Source organism: Sinohyriopsis cumingii, chromosome 18 (genome assembly GCF_028554795.1).
Source record: "Sinohyriopsis cumingii isolate HCF-2022 chromosome 18, ASM2855479v2, whole genome shotgun sequence".
NCBI lineage: Eukaryota > Metazoa > Mollusca > Bivalvia > Unionida > Unionidae > Sinohyriopsis > Sinohyriopsis cumingii.
In genome coordinates this window covers 48,944,987-48,961,470 of record NC_142978.1, presented here as the reverse complement: position 1 = coordinate 48,961,470, position 16,484 = coordinate 48,944,987, and the positions used below count along the sequence as shown (strand labels likewise).

Here is a 16,484-nt window from a genome sequence, read left to right as displayed (position 1 = left end):
TTATGGTAATAACATAGGTTGCCAGAAAATGACCCATAAGCGCTCCCTGCCAGATCTTCAAGTATAACTGTGTAGATGTGATTTTAATCAGACTGGGGAAGACTGCAATGAGAAGTCATTGTTAACAAAATGTGGATGGGGAATAAGATATTAAGAAGATATTTTGAAAACCAATGATTGTACAACAGAAGTTAAGTGTTTTCAAATGATATATATATTTTGAATGGCTAATGGATTGAAATCACAATTATATACTGTTGATATACTTTAGTGACTTGCTGAATTTTATATTTTTGTTTCTAATTATTTTTCCCTGACCTTTTAATTTTGTAATGATCTGCAACTATTTTATGTTGTTATAGACATCTGCTGAGTTTCCTTAAGCACCACCACATTCCCAGTAGGCAATAACAAATTTATAGCATGTTTTTTAAACTACAATTTATACTTGCTTTAAAGATGGGTTCACTGCAATGCCATTGGTATAATTATGCTGGTCACTTGTATTCGTTTGAGACTCATTATACTAAAGAGGACCACTAATAATGCGTGAAAACAATTTAGATAATTAGCATGAAAGTTTTTTGCTCTCTTTATGTTCTAATTACCAAAAGTAAAAATCATATGCAGAGTAAACAAGCCAACACTGAACGACTTGCAACCAAAATTGTAGATAAAGGAAAAAAACTAAATTATTAGATCAGGTATTTAATAATGATAATGATAATTTATAACTAGGATAAAAATGATTATGCAATGAATGCTGTATTTAATGTTACAAAGTACCAGCAACATTTCTTCTCTTATCACACTGCTCCGGTGGCCTAGTCGTTAGAGCATCCGCCTTGGATGTGGAAGGTCGTGGGTTCAATCCCTGGCCAAGTCATACCAAAGACTTACAAAAATGGTACTAACAGCTGCCTTGCTTGGTGCTCAGCATTTAGAGGTTAGTGTTAGGACTGGTCGGCCTGGTTTCAGGATAATGTGACTGGGTAGGACATCATGCTAAATGTCTGTGGCATGATGCCCTGGTATTAGACATCAGTATAAGCTGTCACACTGCAGACATTGTAGCAATATGACTGAAAAATTATTAAAGCTACGTTAAAAATCCAAATCACACACACACACACATTTTCTTAGCACTGATTGCAAATTGTGAATTGTATATTTCATTTATTTTGCCAAAAAAATAATTTGTGTATATGTCACAGACTTAAACATATTACTATGGTAAAATAAAAGACAGATAAATTGAATAAATTCCCTTGACAACTTGAATAGATGAATAATTGTGCTCTACTATAATCATGTGAATGGGTGTAAAAAGTAATTATGGGTAAGTTGTGTCAATTTGGTATTTGTATTGGGTGTGGTTTTGGACTTGGGACCATTTACTGAAACACAGTGGAAGTGTGTGTGTGATTTGGAGCTTTTAACATAACTTTAACAATTTTTCCAGTCATATTGTTACAATGTTTGCATTGTAGTTGTTCACAGTGATGTCCATTTCTCGAGCATCATGCCACAGAAGGTAGTCTATTATCCTGAAACCAGGCTGATCAGTTCTAACCTTTTTATGCTGAGCACCAAGCGAGGCTGTTACTATTACCATTTTTATAAATCTTTGGTATGACTCGGCCAAGGTTTGAACCTGCAATCTTCCACATCTGGGGCGGACGTTATAACCACTTAGGCCACAGGAGTGGTCTCACAGTGGAAGAACTAAATGGAAATGATAAGTAGATAATGAAATACATGCTGCTTTTTACTTTTTATGTATTGAATGTTTGCAGATTTCAGAAAGAGAGCTAGCAATGATGCTGGTGATAACTTGTTTTCCCCCAACATCTTGTTCAAGCTGGATCAAGACTGCTTAATGTCTGGTTTAATATTATACTAAAGTACATGAAGTCTACAGTACTGAATGCAGCACCTGGTGGCTTCATTACACAACACCTTGCAGCTAGCTTCTCTCTTTGATGATTCAGAAGCTGTTAATAACTAATGTGGCAGTAGATGTTTTATGATGCATTCAGTGAAAACGAGTTTAGACAGATTTGTCATTGCATTAAGTACTAGCCCATCTGGATTGATGCTGTTGTTAGCAGATTTGGGTTAATTCTGGTGTCAGGAGACCTGGGTTGAAGCTGCTGAGCTGCAACATTAGCCCCCATACATAAAATATAACATTTTAATCAGTTACATAAACAAAATGAAACTGAACATGAGATTTGGATGATATAAAAAAAATCTTAGAAATAGAATTAAAAATTGTATGCCAAATGCAACTATCTGTTCTGTTCCGATGAAACAAATTTTATCATAGAATTGAGTGAATGATCAAACTTAAATTGTCATGCCAGCATAACCTTGTTGCTTCTGATCCTTTCCCAGTCACTGTTGGTGACAGGTCATATTTCCTTCCTTCTTATTTCTTTTCCTTCTCTCTCTCTCTCTCTTTTGCTCTTGCCACTTGTTTGAGACCTCAATCGTTCTCTGCCTCTCTGTGCCCAACCTGTTTGGGTCCTCAACCCTAACTTGGCTCTTTGCTGTCTTTTCCCACTACCTGGTGCATGCAGTGAGCTATTGTTTTCCTTGCTCCCTTCTCTATGAAGCGTAATTTCTCTTTTTGTGTCCCTCAACTTTCCCAATACTCCCATCCCTTTGACGATTTATTTAACTAGAGAAATTACTTGTTAATTTACCCAAGAGTCCTTCAGACTACCTTTCAGGAGAAAAACTTGGACTGACTGATTTTGCAAGGGAGATTACTTAAAACCTTGGATGTAGTCTGTGAACACACACACCCTTGTTCAGCTTAGCCAATCAGGATTAACTTTATCAAACCACCAAAATTTTAATACTCCTTTGAAGTCAGAATAATTCTCTTCAGTCTGCTTTTGTTGACAATATTTACATGATAGGTTAACGATCGCAAGCTACCAGTTTATGACAAGCCTCGCCCATCTGTCAGTCCTAGTGGTTTTGTGTCACGCTGACCACAACAGAATGTACTGCGAAAATATCTAACAAATTTTGCACCTTTGCACCTGGGTTGATGCTGTTGTCAGCAGATCCGGGTTGAAGCAGTTGTCAGCAGTCCTTAAGTGCTGAATTTGAGTTTGTGATGAACAAAAATTTGAAGCTCATACTCCAGACCACAGTTTTAAAGACTAGGTTAAGGATAACAGTTAAGCAAAACAAAGAACCCTTCCTCAAATCCATGTATAAAATGAGTGATGGAAAACGTCATTTTGTTTTTGATTACAAAAACACAAAAAAATTATCCACACAATCAATACCTGACAGAGTCATAAATGTCAAGCACAGATAGGCAGCTGATATCTATTCACTGGTGTGAAGACTTTATACCGTATGTACTGGCTATTAGGTTGAGTCAAACTTCATAATGTGTTGGCAGATCTGGGTCTGTGAAGTGTGTTAGGAGTAATCAATTGAATAAACAACATAGACACTGATCTGCAGGTACATCATGCTTTGGCAGATCAGGGTTTTCTTTGGTTGCCGTATGATGCAATTTTTAAGTGAGTACATAAGTACTCTAAATGCAGCATTGGCCAAATACTAAACAAAATGCATGGTGAATGGATGAGAATTGCCTTCCTGCCCATTCACATGTTGACTGTATCAGGCATTGTTTGTTTGCACCATTTTGAATCAGGCTGTAAATCCCTTTCATATTTTGACTGCATTGGCATTGTTTGTTTGCACCATTTTGAATCAGGGTGTAAATGAATTCACACTAGTTTTCCACTTACTCTGCACATTTTTAATGATATAGAAGACAAATTTTAGTGTTGAGTTTTAGTCATTTGAACATTTTGTCATACATTTAATGTCAAAAACATCAATACATATGGTAGTATGCCCACATAATAAATTGAAACATGTCCTTTTGTGTTAAATTCTGTGTTGCCTTATTTGGTACTTGCTGGGATGGACTGGTCCAACTCATTTTCTGCCTTTTTCTATTATTTTCGTGCGTTAATGGTGGTGGCATGATCAGTTATGTCCAACATTACTAAAATGTGGCAGAGAACAATATGCTGGTCCAGTGAAACCATTGTCCATCCATTCATCATATTTTGTTGTTCAGTATCTTAACGCTGTATGTGGTTTCATCTTAGAGAGTCCAACACCAACCCAATTCTTTTCAGCCACTCTAGTCATATGTTCATGTTCCATGAAAAGATTTCTAAAGTGTGTTTGTGTATGTGTGGTAATTATCATGTTCAAAAATACAAAATACTTGCACAGCACTTTGCCTATTTCTCGGTAGATTAGGCCCTTTTAAAAATTCTAATGTGAGGTGAAAGCACAAATGCTGTTTCATTGAGTCATACTAGTTTATACATGAGCCTAGGCACAGACAGTACAGACTTGTAAATACTGATGCTAATTGGGCATAATATCTTAACACTTAGCAGTCATCATTTCTATGATATATGTGTGTAAGTACGTCTCTCTCTCTTATATATATGTATATATATATATATATATATATATACACACACACACACACACACACACACACACACACAGTGCAGCTACACTCTAATCAGGGAGTGGTCATACTCTTCTATCTGTATTATTTACCAAGTGGTTGAAAATTCAGATCTGCTAAGACCTTTACATGTAGATAAATTAGCTGTCTTTTGGCAGCCAATTTAGAAATTTTCCAGGGCACTTCAGATTAATCTGACATTGTTTGTGCAGAATTAAATGTGGTAGGATTATGCAGTTGTGTTCCCATCATGGGCAAGTGGAAAACACTGCTTTTCACCTTGTATACTTGCTTATAGGTCAATTCCAGCTTCAAACTTCACAGACCCAGATCTGCTGTCACATAATGTGCAGTTTGGTGGGTTTAATCAGTAGAACAAACAACATAGACTTTGATATGTGTGTCCATTATTATGCTAGAGCAGATCAGGATCTTTGTTGTTTTTAGTTTGACTGGACTTGTGAACAGTTATCAGTGGTACATGGTACATTAAAACCCTGTCATGCTTAATTTCTCCGTTGGTATCAAAGGAGATAGCAATTAGGACAAAGATTCATTTAATACTGTACTAAAATCAGGAGAATCCAATACAAATTGAATTATACCAAGGACACAAAAGTGACCCACTGAACTATGACCTGAACAGTGGAAGGTAACTGACAGCCATGGCTGTTCACAACAGTTACTTATTTGTTTTTATTGGTGTTTACTGGTAGGAGAAATTATACTAACTTCCATGCTAAAAACAATATTGGTTTTAGTTAAATTTGATTTAATATTTTGTTCAGTTAGCTCCCATTATTTCACAAAAAACTTGCTAAATCTTTTTTTGTGATGATTGTATGATTTGGATGCACATGGTAGGACTTTTGTAAGGATTATTGACAGTTTTCATCATTAATGACACATGCAAAATAAACTAAGCAGATTTCTGACACGTATGCTCAAATTACATGTAATGTGAAATTAAGCTAATTTTGCAAAGTTGTAAATTAAGAGCATATATGACAAAAACATTTCCAGGTTGTTAATTTCTTTTATTTATGCAGAACAGCATCAAAAATGTGCTTTTTCACTTTAGAAAAATTCATTCAGAGAGTCACAAGTACACCCCACTTGCTCCCATTTAATCCCAGTCTGTGACACATGTTGTGTTCATTTACATCATAGTGTTATAGACCTATTCAGTTCAGTTAATAATCTCATATTATAAAGTGACACTGACTGATGTAGCCAATACAGTATAGTTGTCTTATTTTGGTTTACTGTTTGCTTTCGTGCTATTAGGGTCACGTATTTGATTGTGTGAATGAAACTGAGATTTTGGAATGATTCAACAGGTTTGTAATTGTCGTGACATTTTTTTATATATAATTTCTCACCTTGATTATAGTGCTGCCCGTGATTTGTTCCCCAATATAACCTGATGATACCAGTGGTGTTTTCATTTAGAATGCTTTGTTATTAGTTTACTGGAATGGAAATATTGGATCAGTTTATATTTGGTTTGGTAGCTTGTTCTAAATGTGTATTATTATTAATTTAAAATGTGTTATATATAACCTAAGGCTATTAATAGACCCTTTCATTAAAAAAAAAATTGCATTTATAAATGGAATCACACAGGCTAAAAAAATGTGGTTCTGGTAACTCAGCCTACTCTATTTTAATGGTCTGGTCCTATCACTTTTTTTGACATATGCAAATAAAATTAAAGAAACATCAGAAACAACAAGGCCAAGTTTTTCACCTCAGAAAACAGCAGCCTTAGTGCATAATCTGACATGAACTAACACCAGCTGGATTTTTAAAAAAGTAATCAAACAAAAGTAGTACCAACCTTCCTACCATGTTTTTTTTCTTCATCACACCATGAGCAGAAATATGCATATGTTTTGTAGGCCTCATAAAGTCATCAGATGATGCTACCACCACTACTACTAATACTCTTACTGCTGCTGCTACTACTACTATGGGCGGGGCCCCGAGTGGTCTAAAGCGCTCTCCGTTACAGATCACTGCCATCGCACCGCTGCCTGCGGTGGTTCGAGTCTCGGATTCAGCCAATGTGGGTATGTGAGAAAGCTTGCCAGTAGCTTCTCGTGGGTCGGTGGTTCTTTCCGGGGTTTTGCCGGGTTCTTTCTCCACCATTAATACTGGCCGCCATGTATAGCCTATCATGTGCTGAAATATGGCGTTAAACCCAACAACAACAACAACTACTACTATGCCTCATGACAATGAAGTGAAATGACAAGAATTATGTGTAGCAAAAATGTTCTGGTACATTCAGTTGATATTGGGCCATGATTTTGTTTTTAAAAATAGAAAATTAGCACGATTCCTGCAATTACACAACCTAGAATAGACCCTAGAAACATTTAATTCCCATAACTTGGTATTCAAAGACTTTCATGTAAACATACATATATCATTGTACAGTTTGCTTTCACCTGTATCAACATGTACAAAAGCAATATGGAATCTTGCCTAAACTGCATCAAGATTGACACTAGCAGATTTTCATTCCCAGGAAATTACATTGTAACATCTTTTTCACAAGCCATATAATGGAATAAAAGTTTAGGCTGTTGAAGTAAGATTGCTGTTTGAGGGGGAGGGTGCGTCTTAAATATTTTTCAAGCATAACTATTGAGAAAGTCAAATACTGGCTGAGATGGATGGTGACTTGTGATGAGAATAAACCAGAGTTACAGCTAACAATTTTAAGCACATTTTTTGGCAGTTTTCAGGTGGAAATTATTTTAAATATTTTTAGTTCGCCTGTCTCAGTGGCACCTGTCACGCATTGTCATCCTTCATGCGTCCATCAACAGTTGCTATTTTTGACTTCTCAAAAACCACTGGACCAATTTCAGCCAAACTTGGCAGAAAGAATTTTGGCATGAAGGCTTTCCAAATTATAAAAAAGATGATGATCCACCTATATATATCGCTGCTATTACTACAAATAGAGAAATCTTGAAATGATTTCTAAAAACAAACATAATAAAAAAGCATCCTAACATGAGGAACTATAAAGTTTGCACAGGGCCACTTACTAAAATTAGAAAAAAATATGTATACAGCTCCTTCAACAAAACTGCCTAACAAATTTCAACCAAATTACACAGATATGCATCCCTGCCTAAAGGGCTTTCAAATTTGTATAATAACTATCCAGCATCAGATTGTGACTTCAATTTCTCAAATAATTTAAAAGAGAATTTGACAGAAAACATCTGGTATAGAGGGCTTTTACGTTTGTACAATTGGTTCCAATCTGCCTTTAAAAATATGGCAGCAATTTCTAAACATAGAAACCTCTAAATGCCATCTCAGCAATTTCTAAACATAGAAACCTCTAAATGCCATCTCAGCAATTTCTAAACATAGAAACTTCTAAATGCCATCTCAGCAATTTCTAAACATAGAAACCTCTAAATGCCATCTCAGCAATTTCTAAACATAGAAACCTCTAAATGCCATCTCAGCAATTTCTAAACATAGAAACCTCTAAATGCCATCTCAGCAATTTCTAAACATAGAAACCTCTAAATGCCATCTCAGCAATTACTGAACATATTCTAACACAATTTGACGAATGTCATCCTGACAAATGATGGTGATTCACTGATTTGCCTTCATATCTGTCCACTATAGCCAAAAATAAAGAAAAGAAAAATTTAAGAGCTCTCAAACAGGGCTCAGTGGAAATTGACCAGTTTTAACTGAAAGCATCTTACATTTGAAGTCCTTTAAGATTTGTACAGTTGATGCTGGTCTGCCATCATATATTGCTGCCATATTTAAAATTATTAAAACACATAAACAACTCGGTGTAAAATAAAATAAATTGAAGTAGACCAATTTTGACAGCATCTTAGACCCTTCAGTACTGGACAAATGATGTAGACATGCCATGCAATATGGATGAAAATATTTGAACTTTAAAAATCTCAAAACAGTTTTTATAATATATGCAATGAATAGCATTGAAAAAATTCTGTAAAAGTCATTTTACTGACCCAGATTTCATGGCCCATTGCTGTCACATTGGACTATTAGGCTATCAGCCAGGTGAATGGTCTCAAACCACTTAGGCCTCTTGTTAAATTATTACCCCTGCATTTTCAAATAAGCCTGGGGTGGGGTAGGGTTATTTTACATCAGTATGTATATAGGCACATGAGCATGGTCCTTAAACTTGGAGGACACTATTAAAGTTAGACATGAAACATGAGTAACTGGTAGACTGTTGCATAGAGACTGTGCAAGTGGCAGTTGTACATAGATTAAGTATAAGTTAAAAATATGTTTGTGTTGCATGTCCAGGGATTGGTATATGTGATCAATGAGCCAAATGTCACACTTGTTAGACAGGAATCACAGGATCATTCACCTGGACCTTTCTCAGCATAAGGTGATCAGTAGCTCCTGGGTCATAGAAACTGTTGAGATATCCATGAAAAGAGATTTATAAATGCATCTGGCATTGACCGCATGGACATTCCATGTGTGTATTCAGTTCTAAAAATGTAAAGGACTTGACACATGTACCATCACTTGGAAACTACTGAGATTCAGTATGATTATACTTACTGGCCATAACAAGACAAATACATGTACACACACCCAACTGGTATTTATCTTTTGGACAGTCCTTACCATCACAGACCTGTCCAAGAGGCTCCAACTTCAAATTGGAGGTCAAAATGCATTAGTGCATTGATTTGTGTTTTTACAAACACAGATTGTAAGTATTGAACAATATAGAACTAATGATGAATTATTTTTGTAAATAGTTTATATCAACAGTGTGTCAGTTAGTAATAATAATAATAATAATAATAATAAAGCCTTTATATTTTTAGGGTGACATTGTAAGTAGAAAAATTAATCTCCCTTGTGGCTATCAATTATTTACATATGTACAGGCAAATATATTAAATCCATTGGGGAAGCAAACATACAGAAAGGGTATAATGTATTGGTGTGCGTAAGAGCAACTAAGTATGGATTCAGCACATAGAGCATTGTGTATTTGTTGTTGTTGTTGTAGGGTTTAATTTTCAGCACAAGATAGGCTATACATGGCGGCCAGTATTAATGGTGGAGGAAGAACCCGGGAAAACCCCCGGAAAGAACCACCGACCCTCAAGAAGCTACTGGCAAACTTTCTCACATACCCACATTGGCCAAATCCGAGACTTGAACCTATGCAGACAGCGGTGAGATGGCAGTGATCCGTAACAGAGAGCGCTTTAGACCACTCGGCCACTCGAGCCCAAGCATTGTGTATACCAACATGCATGATTGAAAACACACACACACACACACACACACACATACACTTTATATACTAATTTATTATTGTAAATTATGTTCATAATCTTTAGGATGATAACATGTTATAATATACTGTAGTTGGTTGGTTAGCATCGAAATGGTACTCTCAATACCTTGTTGGCTATATGGTAAGGAGGAAATGGGAGCTGAACCAGACTGGCCTGGGATGAGAGCAAACCTGTGACACTTGAATTATAATTCTGATGATCATTAGTAATTTCCTGTACTCAGAGCATACATATCTTAAAGAGTTCAAAATTTTAGGCAGTATCACGCTGCCTTCCTCATCAGCTAATGTTGATCATGTGACTTAATAATGGTCATGTGATATGAGGAGACTGATGTAAATGGTGGTGGTAATTCAAGCCCCTCGTCAGTGTTTAGTGTTGGCCTCTGATGTCGTATTTCAATCACCTCCTTCATCTTCCTTTTCCATGTGTTGTCCTCTGATGTGATGACCATGGTTTGGTTGGGAATGAAGAAACGTTTCATATTGCTACAATGTATGACCGATGACTCACAACTGATGAGTTCTTTGTTTTATAATCCAGACATTCAGTAAACTTGACTGTATGACTGTCCAGATTTATCAAAGACTTTCACCTCATTTTCCACCTGCTTCCCACACAAACCCCACAGAAACCAGATATGCCTGATTCAGATCTTTCCTAACTTGAACTGAAATTTGAAACTTCATTTACGTGTATATCAGAAGATCTCATTTCCTCATCATATATGGGCATAATGAACAATAAAGAATGCGAAAAGGATATTTAAAAAAAATTGTTCCAGTATTTTGCTGTTTGAAGTATAGATTGTTATAGAAATGTATCTTGCAATTAGCATATAAAGTTTGGTTTTCCTGAATCGAAGATTCTGTTCAAAGGATTTTTCTATTTGATGTTTAGATTGTTATTGAAATACATCCTGTTATTGACACATTTTAAATGGCAAATACCATTTCTTAGTAGGGAACATAGGATCCCTGCTCTTACAATGTGCTGCAATAGAATGTTTGTACAGTTTCCATATATCTACATTCATAACTAGACCTTTTCCTTTTCTTTCGAGTTTGTCAACAGCTATTGGCTGGCTACATGCTGTGTGGACTGTATCATACCATATGTAACGGTGCATTAAGTTGCATACAGCTGTAAACTGCAGTCCCATATAATCCATTGCATTATGTGCCTGCAGATCTGGGTCTCCACAGTTTGTTAGGAGTAATCAGTAGAACAAACAATATAGACATTGATGTGATCGTGCATTATGCAGTGGCAGATCAGGGTCTGTGTTGTTTGTTAGGATTAATCAGTAGTATGTGATGGCAGATCAGGGTCTGTATTTGTTTGCAATTGGACCTTACTTATGAGTGAGTTATGTAGTACATACACAGCATCCTTGACAGATATATACATGTACATATATAGCAATTTAATTGTACTGAACAGTATTTACCTGTTATAAAAATGTTACAATTTTATGAATATTGCACACTTTCACCTTTACACCTTTCATTTTTAAACAGTTTCAGTTATAAGGCAAGTATAGTCATGGATTTTATTTCATTAAGTGGTAGTAAAATTATATGTATAATGTACTTCATTATAAGGTATACTGACCAAATGATGGTGTTATAATGAGGGATCACCATACACTGTTTACCTGTGTATGCTTTTAATTACAAACAACTGCAAACAACAAAAGATGCAGCATATGCCTGTCTCATTGTCTGATAATGCAGGTAAAACATGAATAATATAATAAGAAGTTTTCTACAGAGATTTTTGTTTCATATAAAACATCAGTAGATTGTCCATTCATAACTATAACTCCAACATTCACCTGATGTATATGGACAACAAAATGTGCAATATCTTGCAATACACGATTTGCAGCCCAATCATAATGCATACACAGTTGCATACATCATTGACTAATGTAATGTCATCATGTAATTCACAACCAGGTCATAGTGCACTTGGTACTCTGTGTTCGGCTGTTGCGTCAATATTTTATTCTATGGCAAAGTTTATTTTGGTTTTCGTGGGTTTAATGCCATTTTCAGCACATCATAGCTTATACATGGCAGTTAGTTTATTTGGTGGAGGAAGAACCTGGGAAGACTGGGAAGAATGACCAACCAATGGGGAACTAATACTAGCAAGCTTTCTCACATACCCACAGCAGTTAAATCAAGACTTGTACTCATGTGGACAGAGGTGAGATGCATGTGATCTGTAAATGCTGGTACCTTAGAATATTCTGCAACCCAGTTACCCTACTCTACGGCAAAATTAGCATTGCTGTTATGTGGAGGGAAATATATAATATTAAATATTCTGTGCAACAGAACATTTGTTGATATTCATTTGAATTTTTTAAAATATTAACCTACATACCAGGATATAAGTCAGGTCCAACTGCAGACAAGTAGACCCAGATCTACCATCAAATGTTAAAATGGCACATCAGGGTCTATGTTGTTTATTCTACTGATTAGGTCTAATAAACTGGATAGGTACAGATCTGATGGTGCAGGTGCATTATATATGTATGACAGTAAATCAGGGTCTTTGCATTTTGTGGTTGGATCAGACTTATATGATAGTGTATACACAACATTATATGTGCAGTTATTTGAATTTGTTTTACATGGATTTATTTTTACAATTATTTGTCCTTGGCAAAATATTTCTAATTGTATATTTTCTTTTTCAGTTGGACCACCATATACATTTAGATTCAAGGTTAAATTTTATTCCTCTGAGCCAAATAATTTACATGAAGAACTTACTAGGTAAGCTATAAACTGCATTCAAGTAGTGTTATAAACTGGTTAACTAACTTTATTCGCTTTAGGGATCAAATTAAGGAAGACATAAAAAAAAATGTTTTTTATTATTTAAAAAATTGAACTTAATGCTCATTTATATACTCCAAGAGTATGTACCAAGGGAGTCCATTTTTTTCTTCATTTATTATTTATATTATTTTAAAAGAGAAAATGTATTTTTGTAAAGGTAGTAAATCTGCATGGACAACTTTACACTTAGACCTAATTTGTAATAGAGATCTGCCATTGTTGACTGTGCATAAATAACTTTTGAAGGATTTAATTGGTTTTGAAACCTTTTGCAAAAAGGAAACCTGTATCATGTTAGATTTTCTTTATTTTCTAACTGATTTTAATGGAGTTTGAAACTTTTCCTTTCAGTTGCATCAGAATTGTGTTGTAGTGTAATTGAATAATTTGATGCACTGAACTAAATTTGGTGTCAAGCTTTACTTTATGAAGACCTTGGTCTAGTCTTACAACTTGTGCCTTTAATGGCTCTTATTGCGCCTACAATCCATGTCATGTTTACACATCTCTAATTTTTATTTTAAAGAAAGTATGGTTCAGGTTTATAATAAGGAAGTTGCTTATCAGATGATTATTACAGTTTTGTTCAATCTGGGTTTAAAAAAATTGTCCCCATCATTTTTATGATGGAGGAGTATAATGTTAGATAAATAACTTTGAAGAACTACTGGGATTGAAATCAAATTTAGTTTGAGGTTTTATATTAGGATAACCAAGTCATATTTATTTTTATGGCCCTTGTTTAAGTTTGCTCCTGCATATAAAATGAAACTTTCTTCTATAAAACCATTCTGATTGGTACATCCATGGTGTATGAACACATTTATCTGCAGCTCGCTGATCAGGACAGTCTGGGCAGGTTGCTGGTTGCCTGTTGGGGCAAGATGTTTGTTGCCTGTCAGTACAAGGTCCTGGTCTGGGCAGGGTGCTGGTTGCCTATCAGGACAGGGTGCTAGTCAGACTGGGCAGGGTGCTGGTTGCCAATCAGGACAGGGTGCTGGTTGCCCATCAGGACACTGTGCTGATCAGTCTGGGCAGTGCAGGTTGCCTGTCAGTGCAGGGTGCTGGTTGCTTGATGGGACAATTTATCCTAAGGATACCCTGTCTATAAGAGTTGGAGCTTTTACACATTCCACTGGTACATTTAAGATAATATTAGACTGCAAGTGAAAAAAGTGGTAAATTATGCTAAGTTGAGGTTCCAAAATGCTCATTTAGATCGTTACTAAATGTTTACACTTAGAATGTTGCCAAAGCAATGTAGGAATAAGTTTGGTACAATAATGCATATTTTTGGTAGTTTTTTCATGTATTTTTTTACCATACATAATTTCATGGTAATTTTATTATAGGTATCAGTTTTTCCTGCAATTAAAGAATGATATCCTGTCTGAGAGACTTCCGTGTCAATTCGACACAGCAGTGGAACTGGCAGCTTATGCTCTGCAGTGTAAGTAAAGTATTTATTGGTTTCTTTTTCAGTGTATTGACAGGTCTTTGGCAGTGTATAAACAGATTTTTTACTTGTATCAGCAGTGCAGCCAGGCATCCCCAAAAAGGGGGAATTGGTCCATCACAACTGAGTTTGTAAAAAATTGAATTGAGTGTTAGAATGGTTGTAACATAATCTGCATTGAAATATAAGGAAAAGCAAATTTTTAATTCTCACTCTTCGTGATGGCTTTATATCTCCGCCAGTTGCATCAGTTGACAAGGTTGTTTAAAGAAATTAAAACTGTTTGGACAACAAAACCAGAAGAAATCAATTTAGACCATGTCACTGTCTTCTGTACAAATATCATCTTGTAAAATTGCTGGCAAATCTTTCTTCAGCTTTGTTGAAGCCATCTTGAACAACACATCCAATCTGAGGTAAGTATTTGCTGCTTATTTTGATATAAGCAGTATTTTTTATATATAAAAGCAATGCCATTGACCTGGTGTGGTGAGATTGTAATTAAATCTCATTAGGCAATTTATCTTCCCAGATTGAGTGAAATTTAGGGATGCAAGTTAACTCCCCTTATCTGTCCTTGAGCTTGTTATGCACAAAGTCATTTTCTATAACATTGTTTTATTGCATTTGACCAATTAAAGGATTTTAGTATTTAAAGAATTGAATTAGTGGTTGTTTCTAAGAGGGCTTAATCTCATTCATGCTAATTCTTTAAAGAAAATCTATTAAAATTTGTTTGAGGTTGCCATCATATTTTCAAGCCTTATGTTTATTTCTTCATTAAATCTTAAATCCCTTTTCTATTCAGAAAATTACCACCTTGTGCCAAAAGGAGGCAACAATTTTAAAAAATTCAGTCCCAGCATAACCCCAGCCTCACATAATTTTAAAATATAGAATAGACCCTGAATATACAGTAAGCCTTTTTTTAATAAAAGTCAATACGCATTATGGGTGGTAAGATTCAGTGGCAGGCATGTAACCAGACATTTTTCTGATGTGTGAGCATTAAATAGACTGGAAGATGGGAAGAACTTTAAAAAGGGTATTTTAAACTTTTTGTGTTATGCACATGCAGGTAGCTATACCTTGTCTCATCACTGAGAGCATATCGTTTTAATTTTATTGATTACAGTGTGCAGTAGGACAGCTTCAAGGGTTGCTTACAAACTACAGCTGTCTATAAACACAGTGTAGCTACATGTACAAAATGTAGACAGTGTATGCAGCATCTGCCACAGCAATTAGAGTCCAACATTTATTTTTTTAACTCATCAAGGCCAGAAGTTTATTTTCATATTCACTTATGATGGAGGTAGAAGAAAGTTTTCTTGTAATTTCTACTTTAAACCAAGCACATCAGATTCAGAGAGCAAATGGGTGAAATTTGGACTAAATGAACTAATTGATTTTTTCCTGCTTATTCCCATTTACCCAAAATTTCTATGTTAACTGAAACTGCATGAAATCTGGTCAGGTCTAGTTAGATCTAATGAAAAGAAGTTTAAATTCAACAAAAAAGTCTGATCCTGGAATGCTGTCTTTTTGACTTAAGAAAATCTCAAAATTGTGTTTTAAGAGGGACTTTTTTCTATGTGTGTAGAATGTCACAATTATGTGTAAAGAGACATCATTGTCCTTTTCTCTTATACCAAACACTTGGGTTAATCATGAATTTTGATGATGTTATCCTAGAAGGATACTACTTCAAGATGCAAAATTAAATCTTTCGACCTTAACAAGTTAAGCATTTGTAACTTTAGCAGTCTAATGCATAGGTCAAAGGTGGTTAGTTAAGGGGTTTAGCCCACGTAGAGTTTACATTTTTGTGAAAGTATTAATAAAAAATAGAATTGCCGAGACAAATAACAAAGAGAACATCCCAACTTCTGGTAACAGTGATATCAAATAATGTCTGTATCTATTTTGATTTTTCAGCTGAGTTGGGGGACTTTGATCCCGAGGTCCATACTCCAGGGTACATCTCAGAATTCCGTTTCGTTCCTAACCAGTCCGAGGAGATGGAGCTGGCCATTTACAACCAGTATCAAACCTGCAAGTATGTACCACATCAGTATTGTAATTTACCCTGCATAGAGCTGTTCTTTTGTTCAGTTGACTCAATTTATATGTGGGGGCCCCAAGTGGCCAAGTGGTCTAAAGCGCTCACCATTCCAGATCACTGCCATCTTACCTCTGTCTGCGTGGGTTCGAGTCCAAGGCTTGGCTAGCGTGGGTACGTGGGAAAGCCTGCCAGTAGCTTCTTGTGGGTCGGTGGTTCTTCC

General features: G+C 35.6%; 1 protein-coding gene across 4 annotated transcripts in view; it reads left to right on the top strand.

Moving 5' to 3' along the window:
• The window catches only part of LOC149776590 (uncharacterized), a 130,782-nt gene that overhangs the window by 55,091 nt on the left and 59,207 nt on the right, over nt 1-16,484 (top strand). For all 4 annotated transcript variants that reach the window (XM_089941062.1, XM_089941064.1, XM_089941061.1 and 1 more), the window contains exons 4-6: nt 12,599-12,677; nt 14,096-14,193; nt 16,138-16,258. In XM_089941062.1, coding sequence (XP_089797188.1) covers nt 12,599-12,677; nt 14,096-14,193; nt 16,138-16,258 — 298 coding nt within the window. The remainder of the gene's footprint in view (nt 1-12,598; nt 12,678-14,095; nt 14,194-16,137; nt 16,259-16,484) is intronic.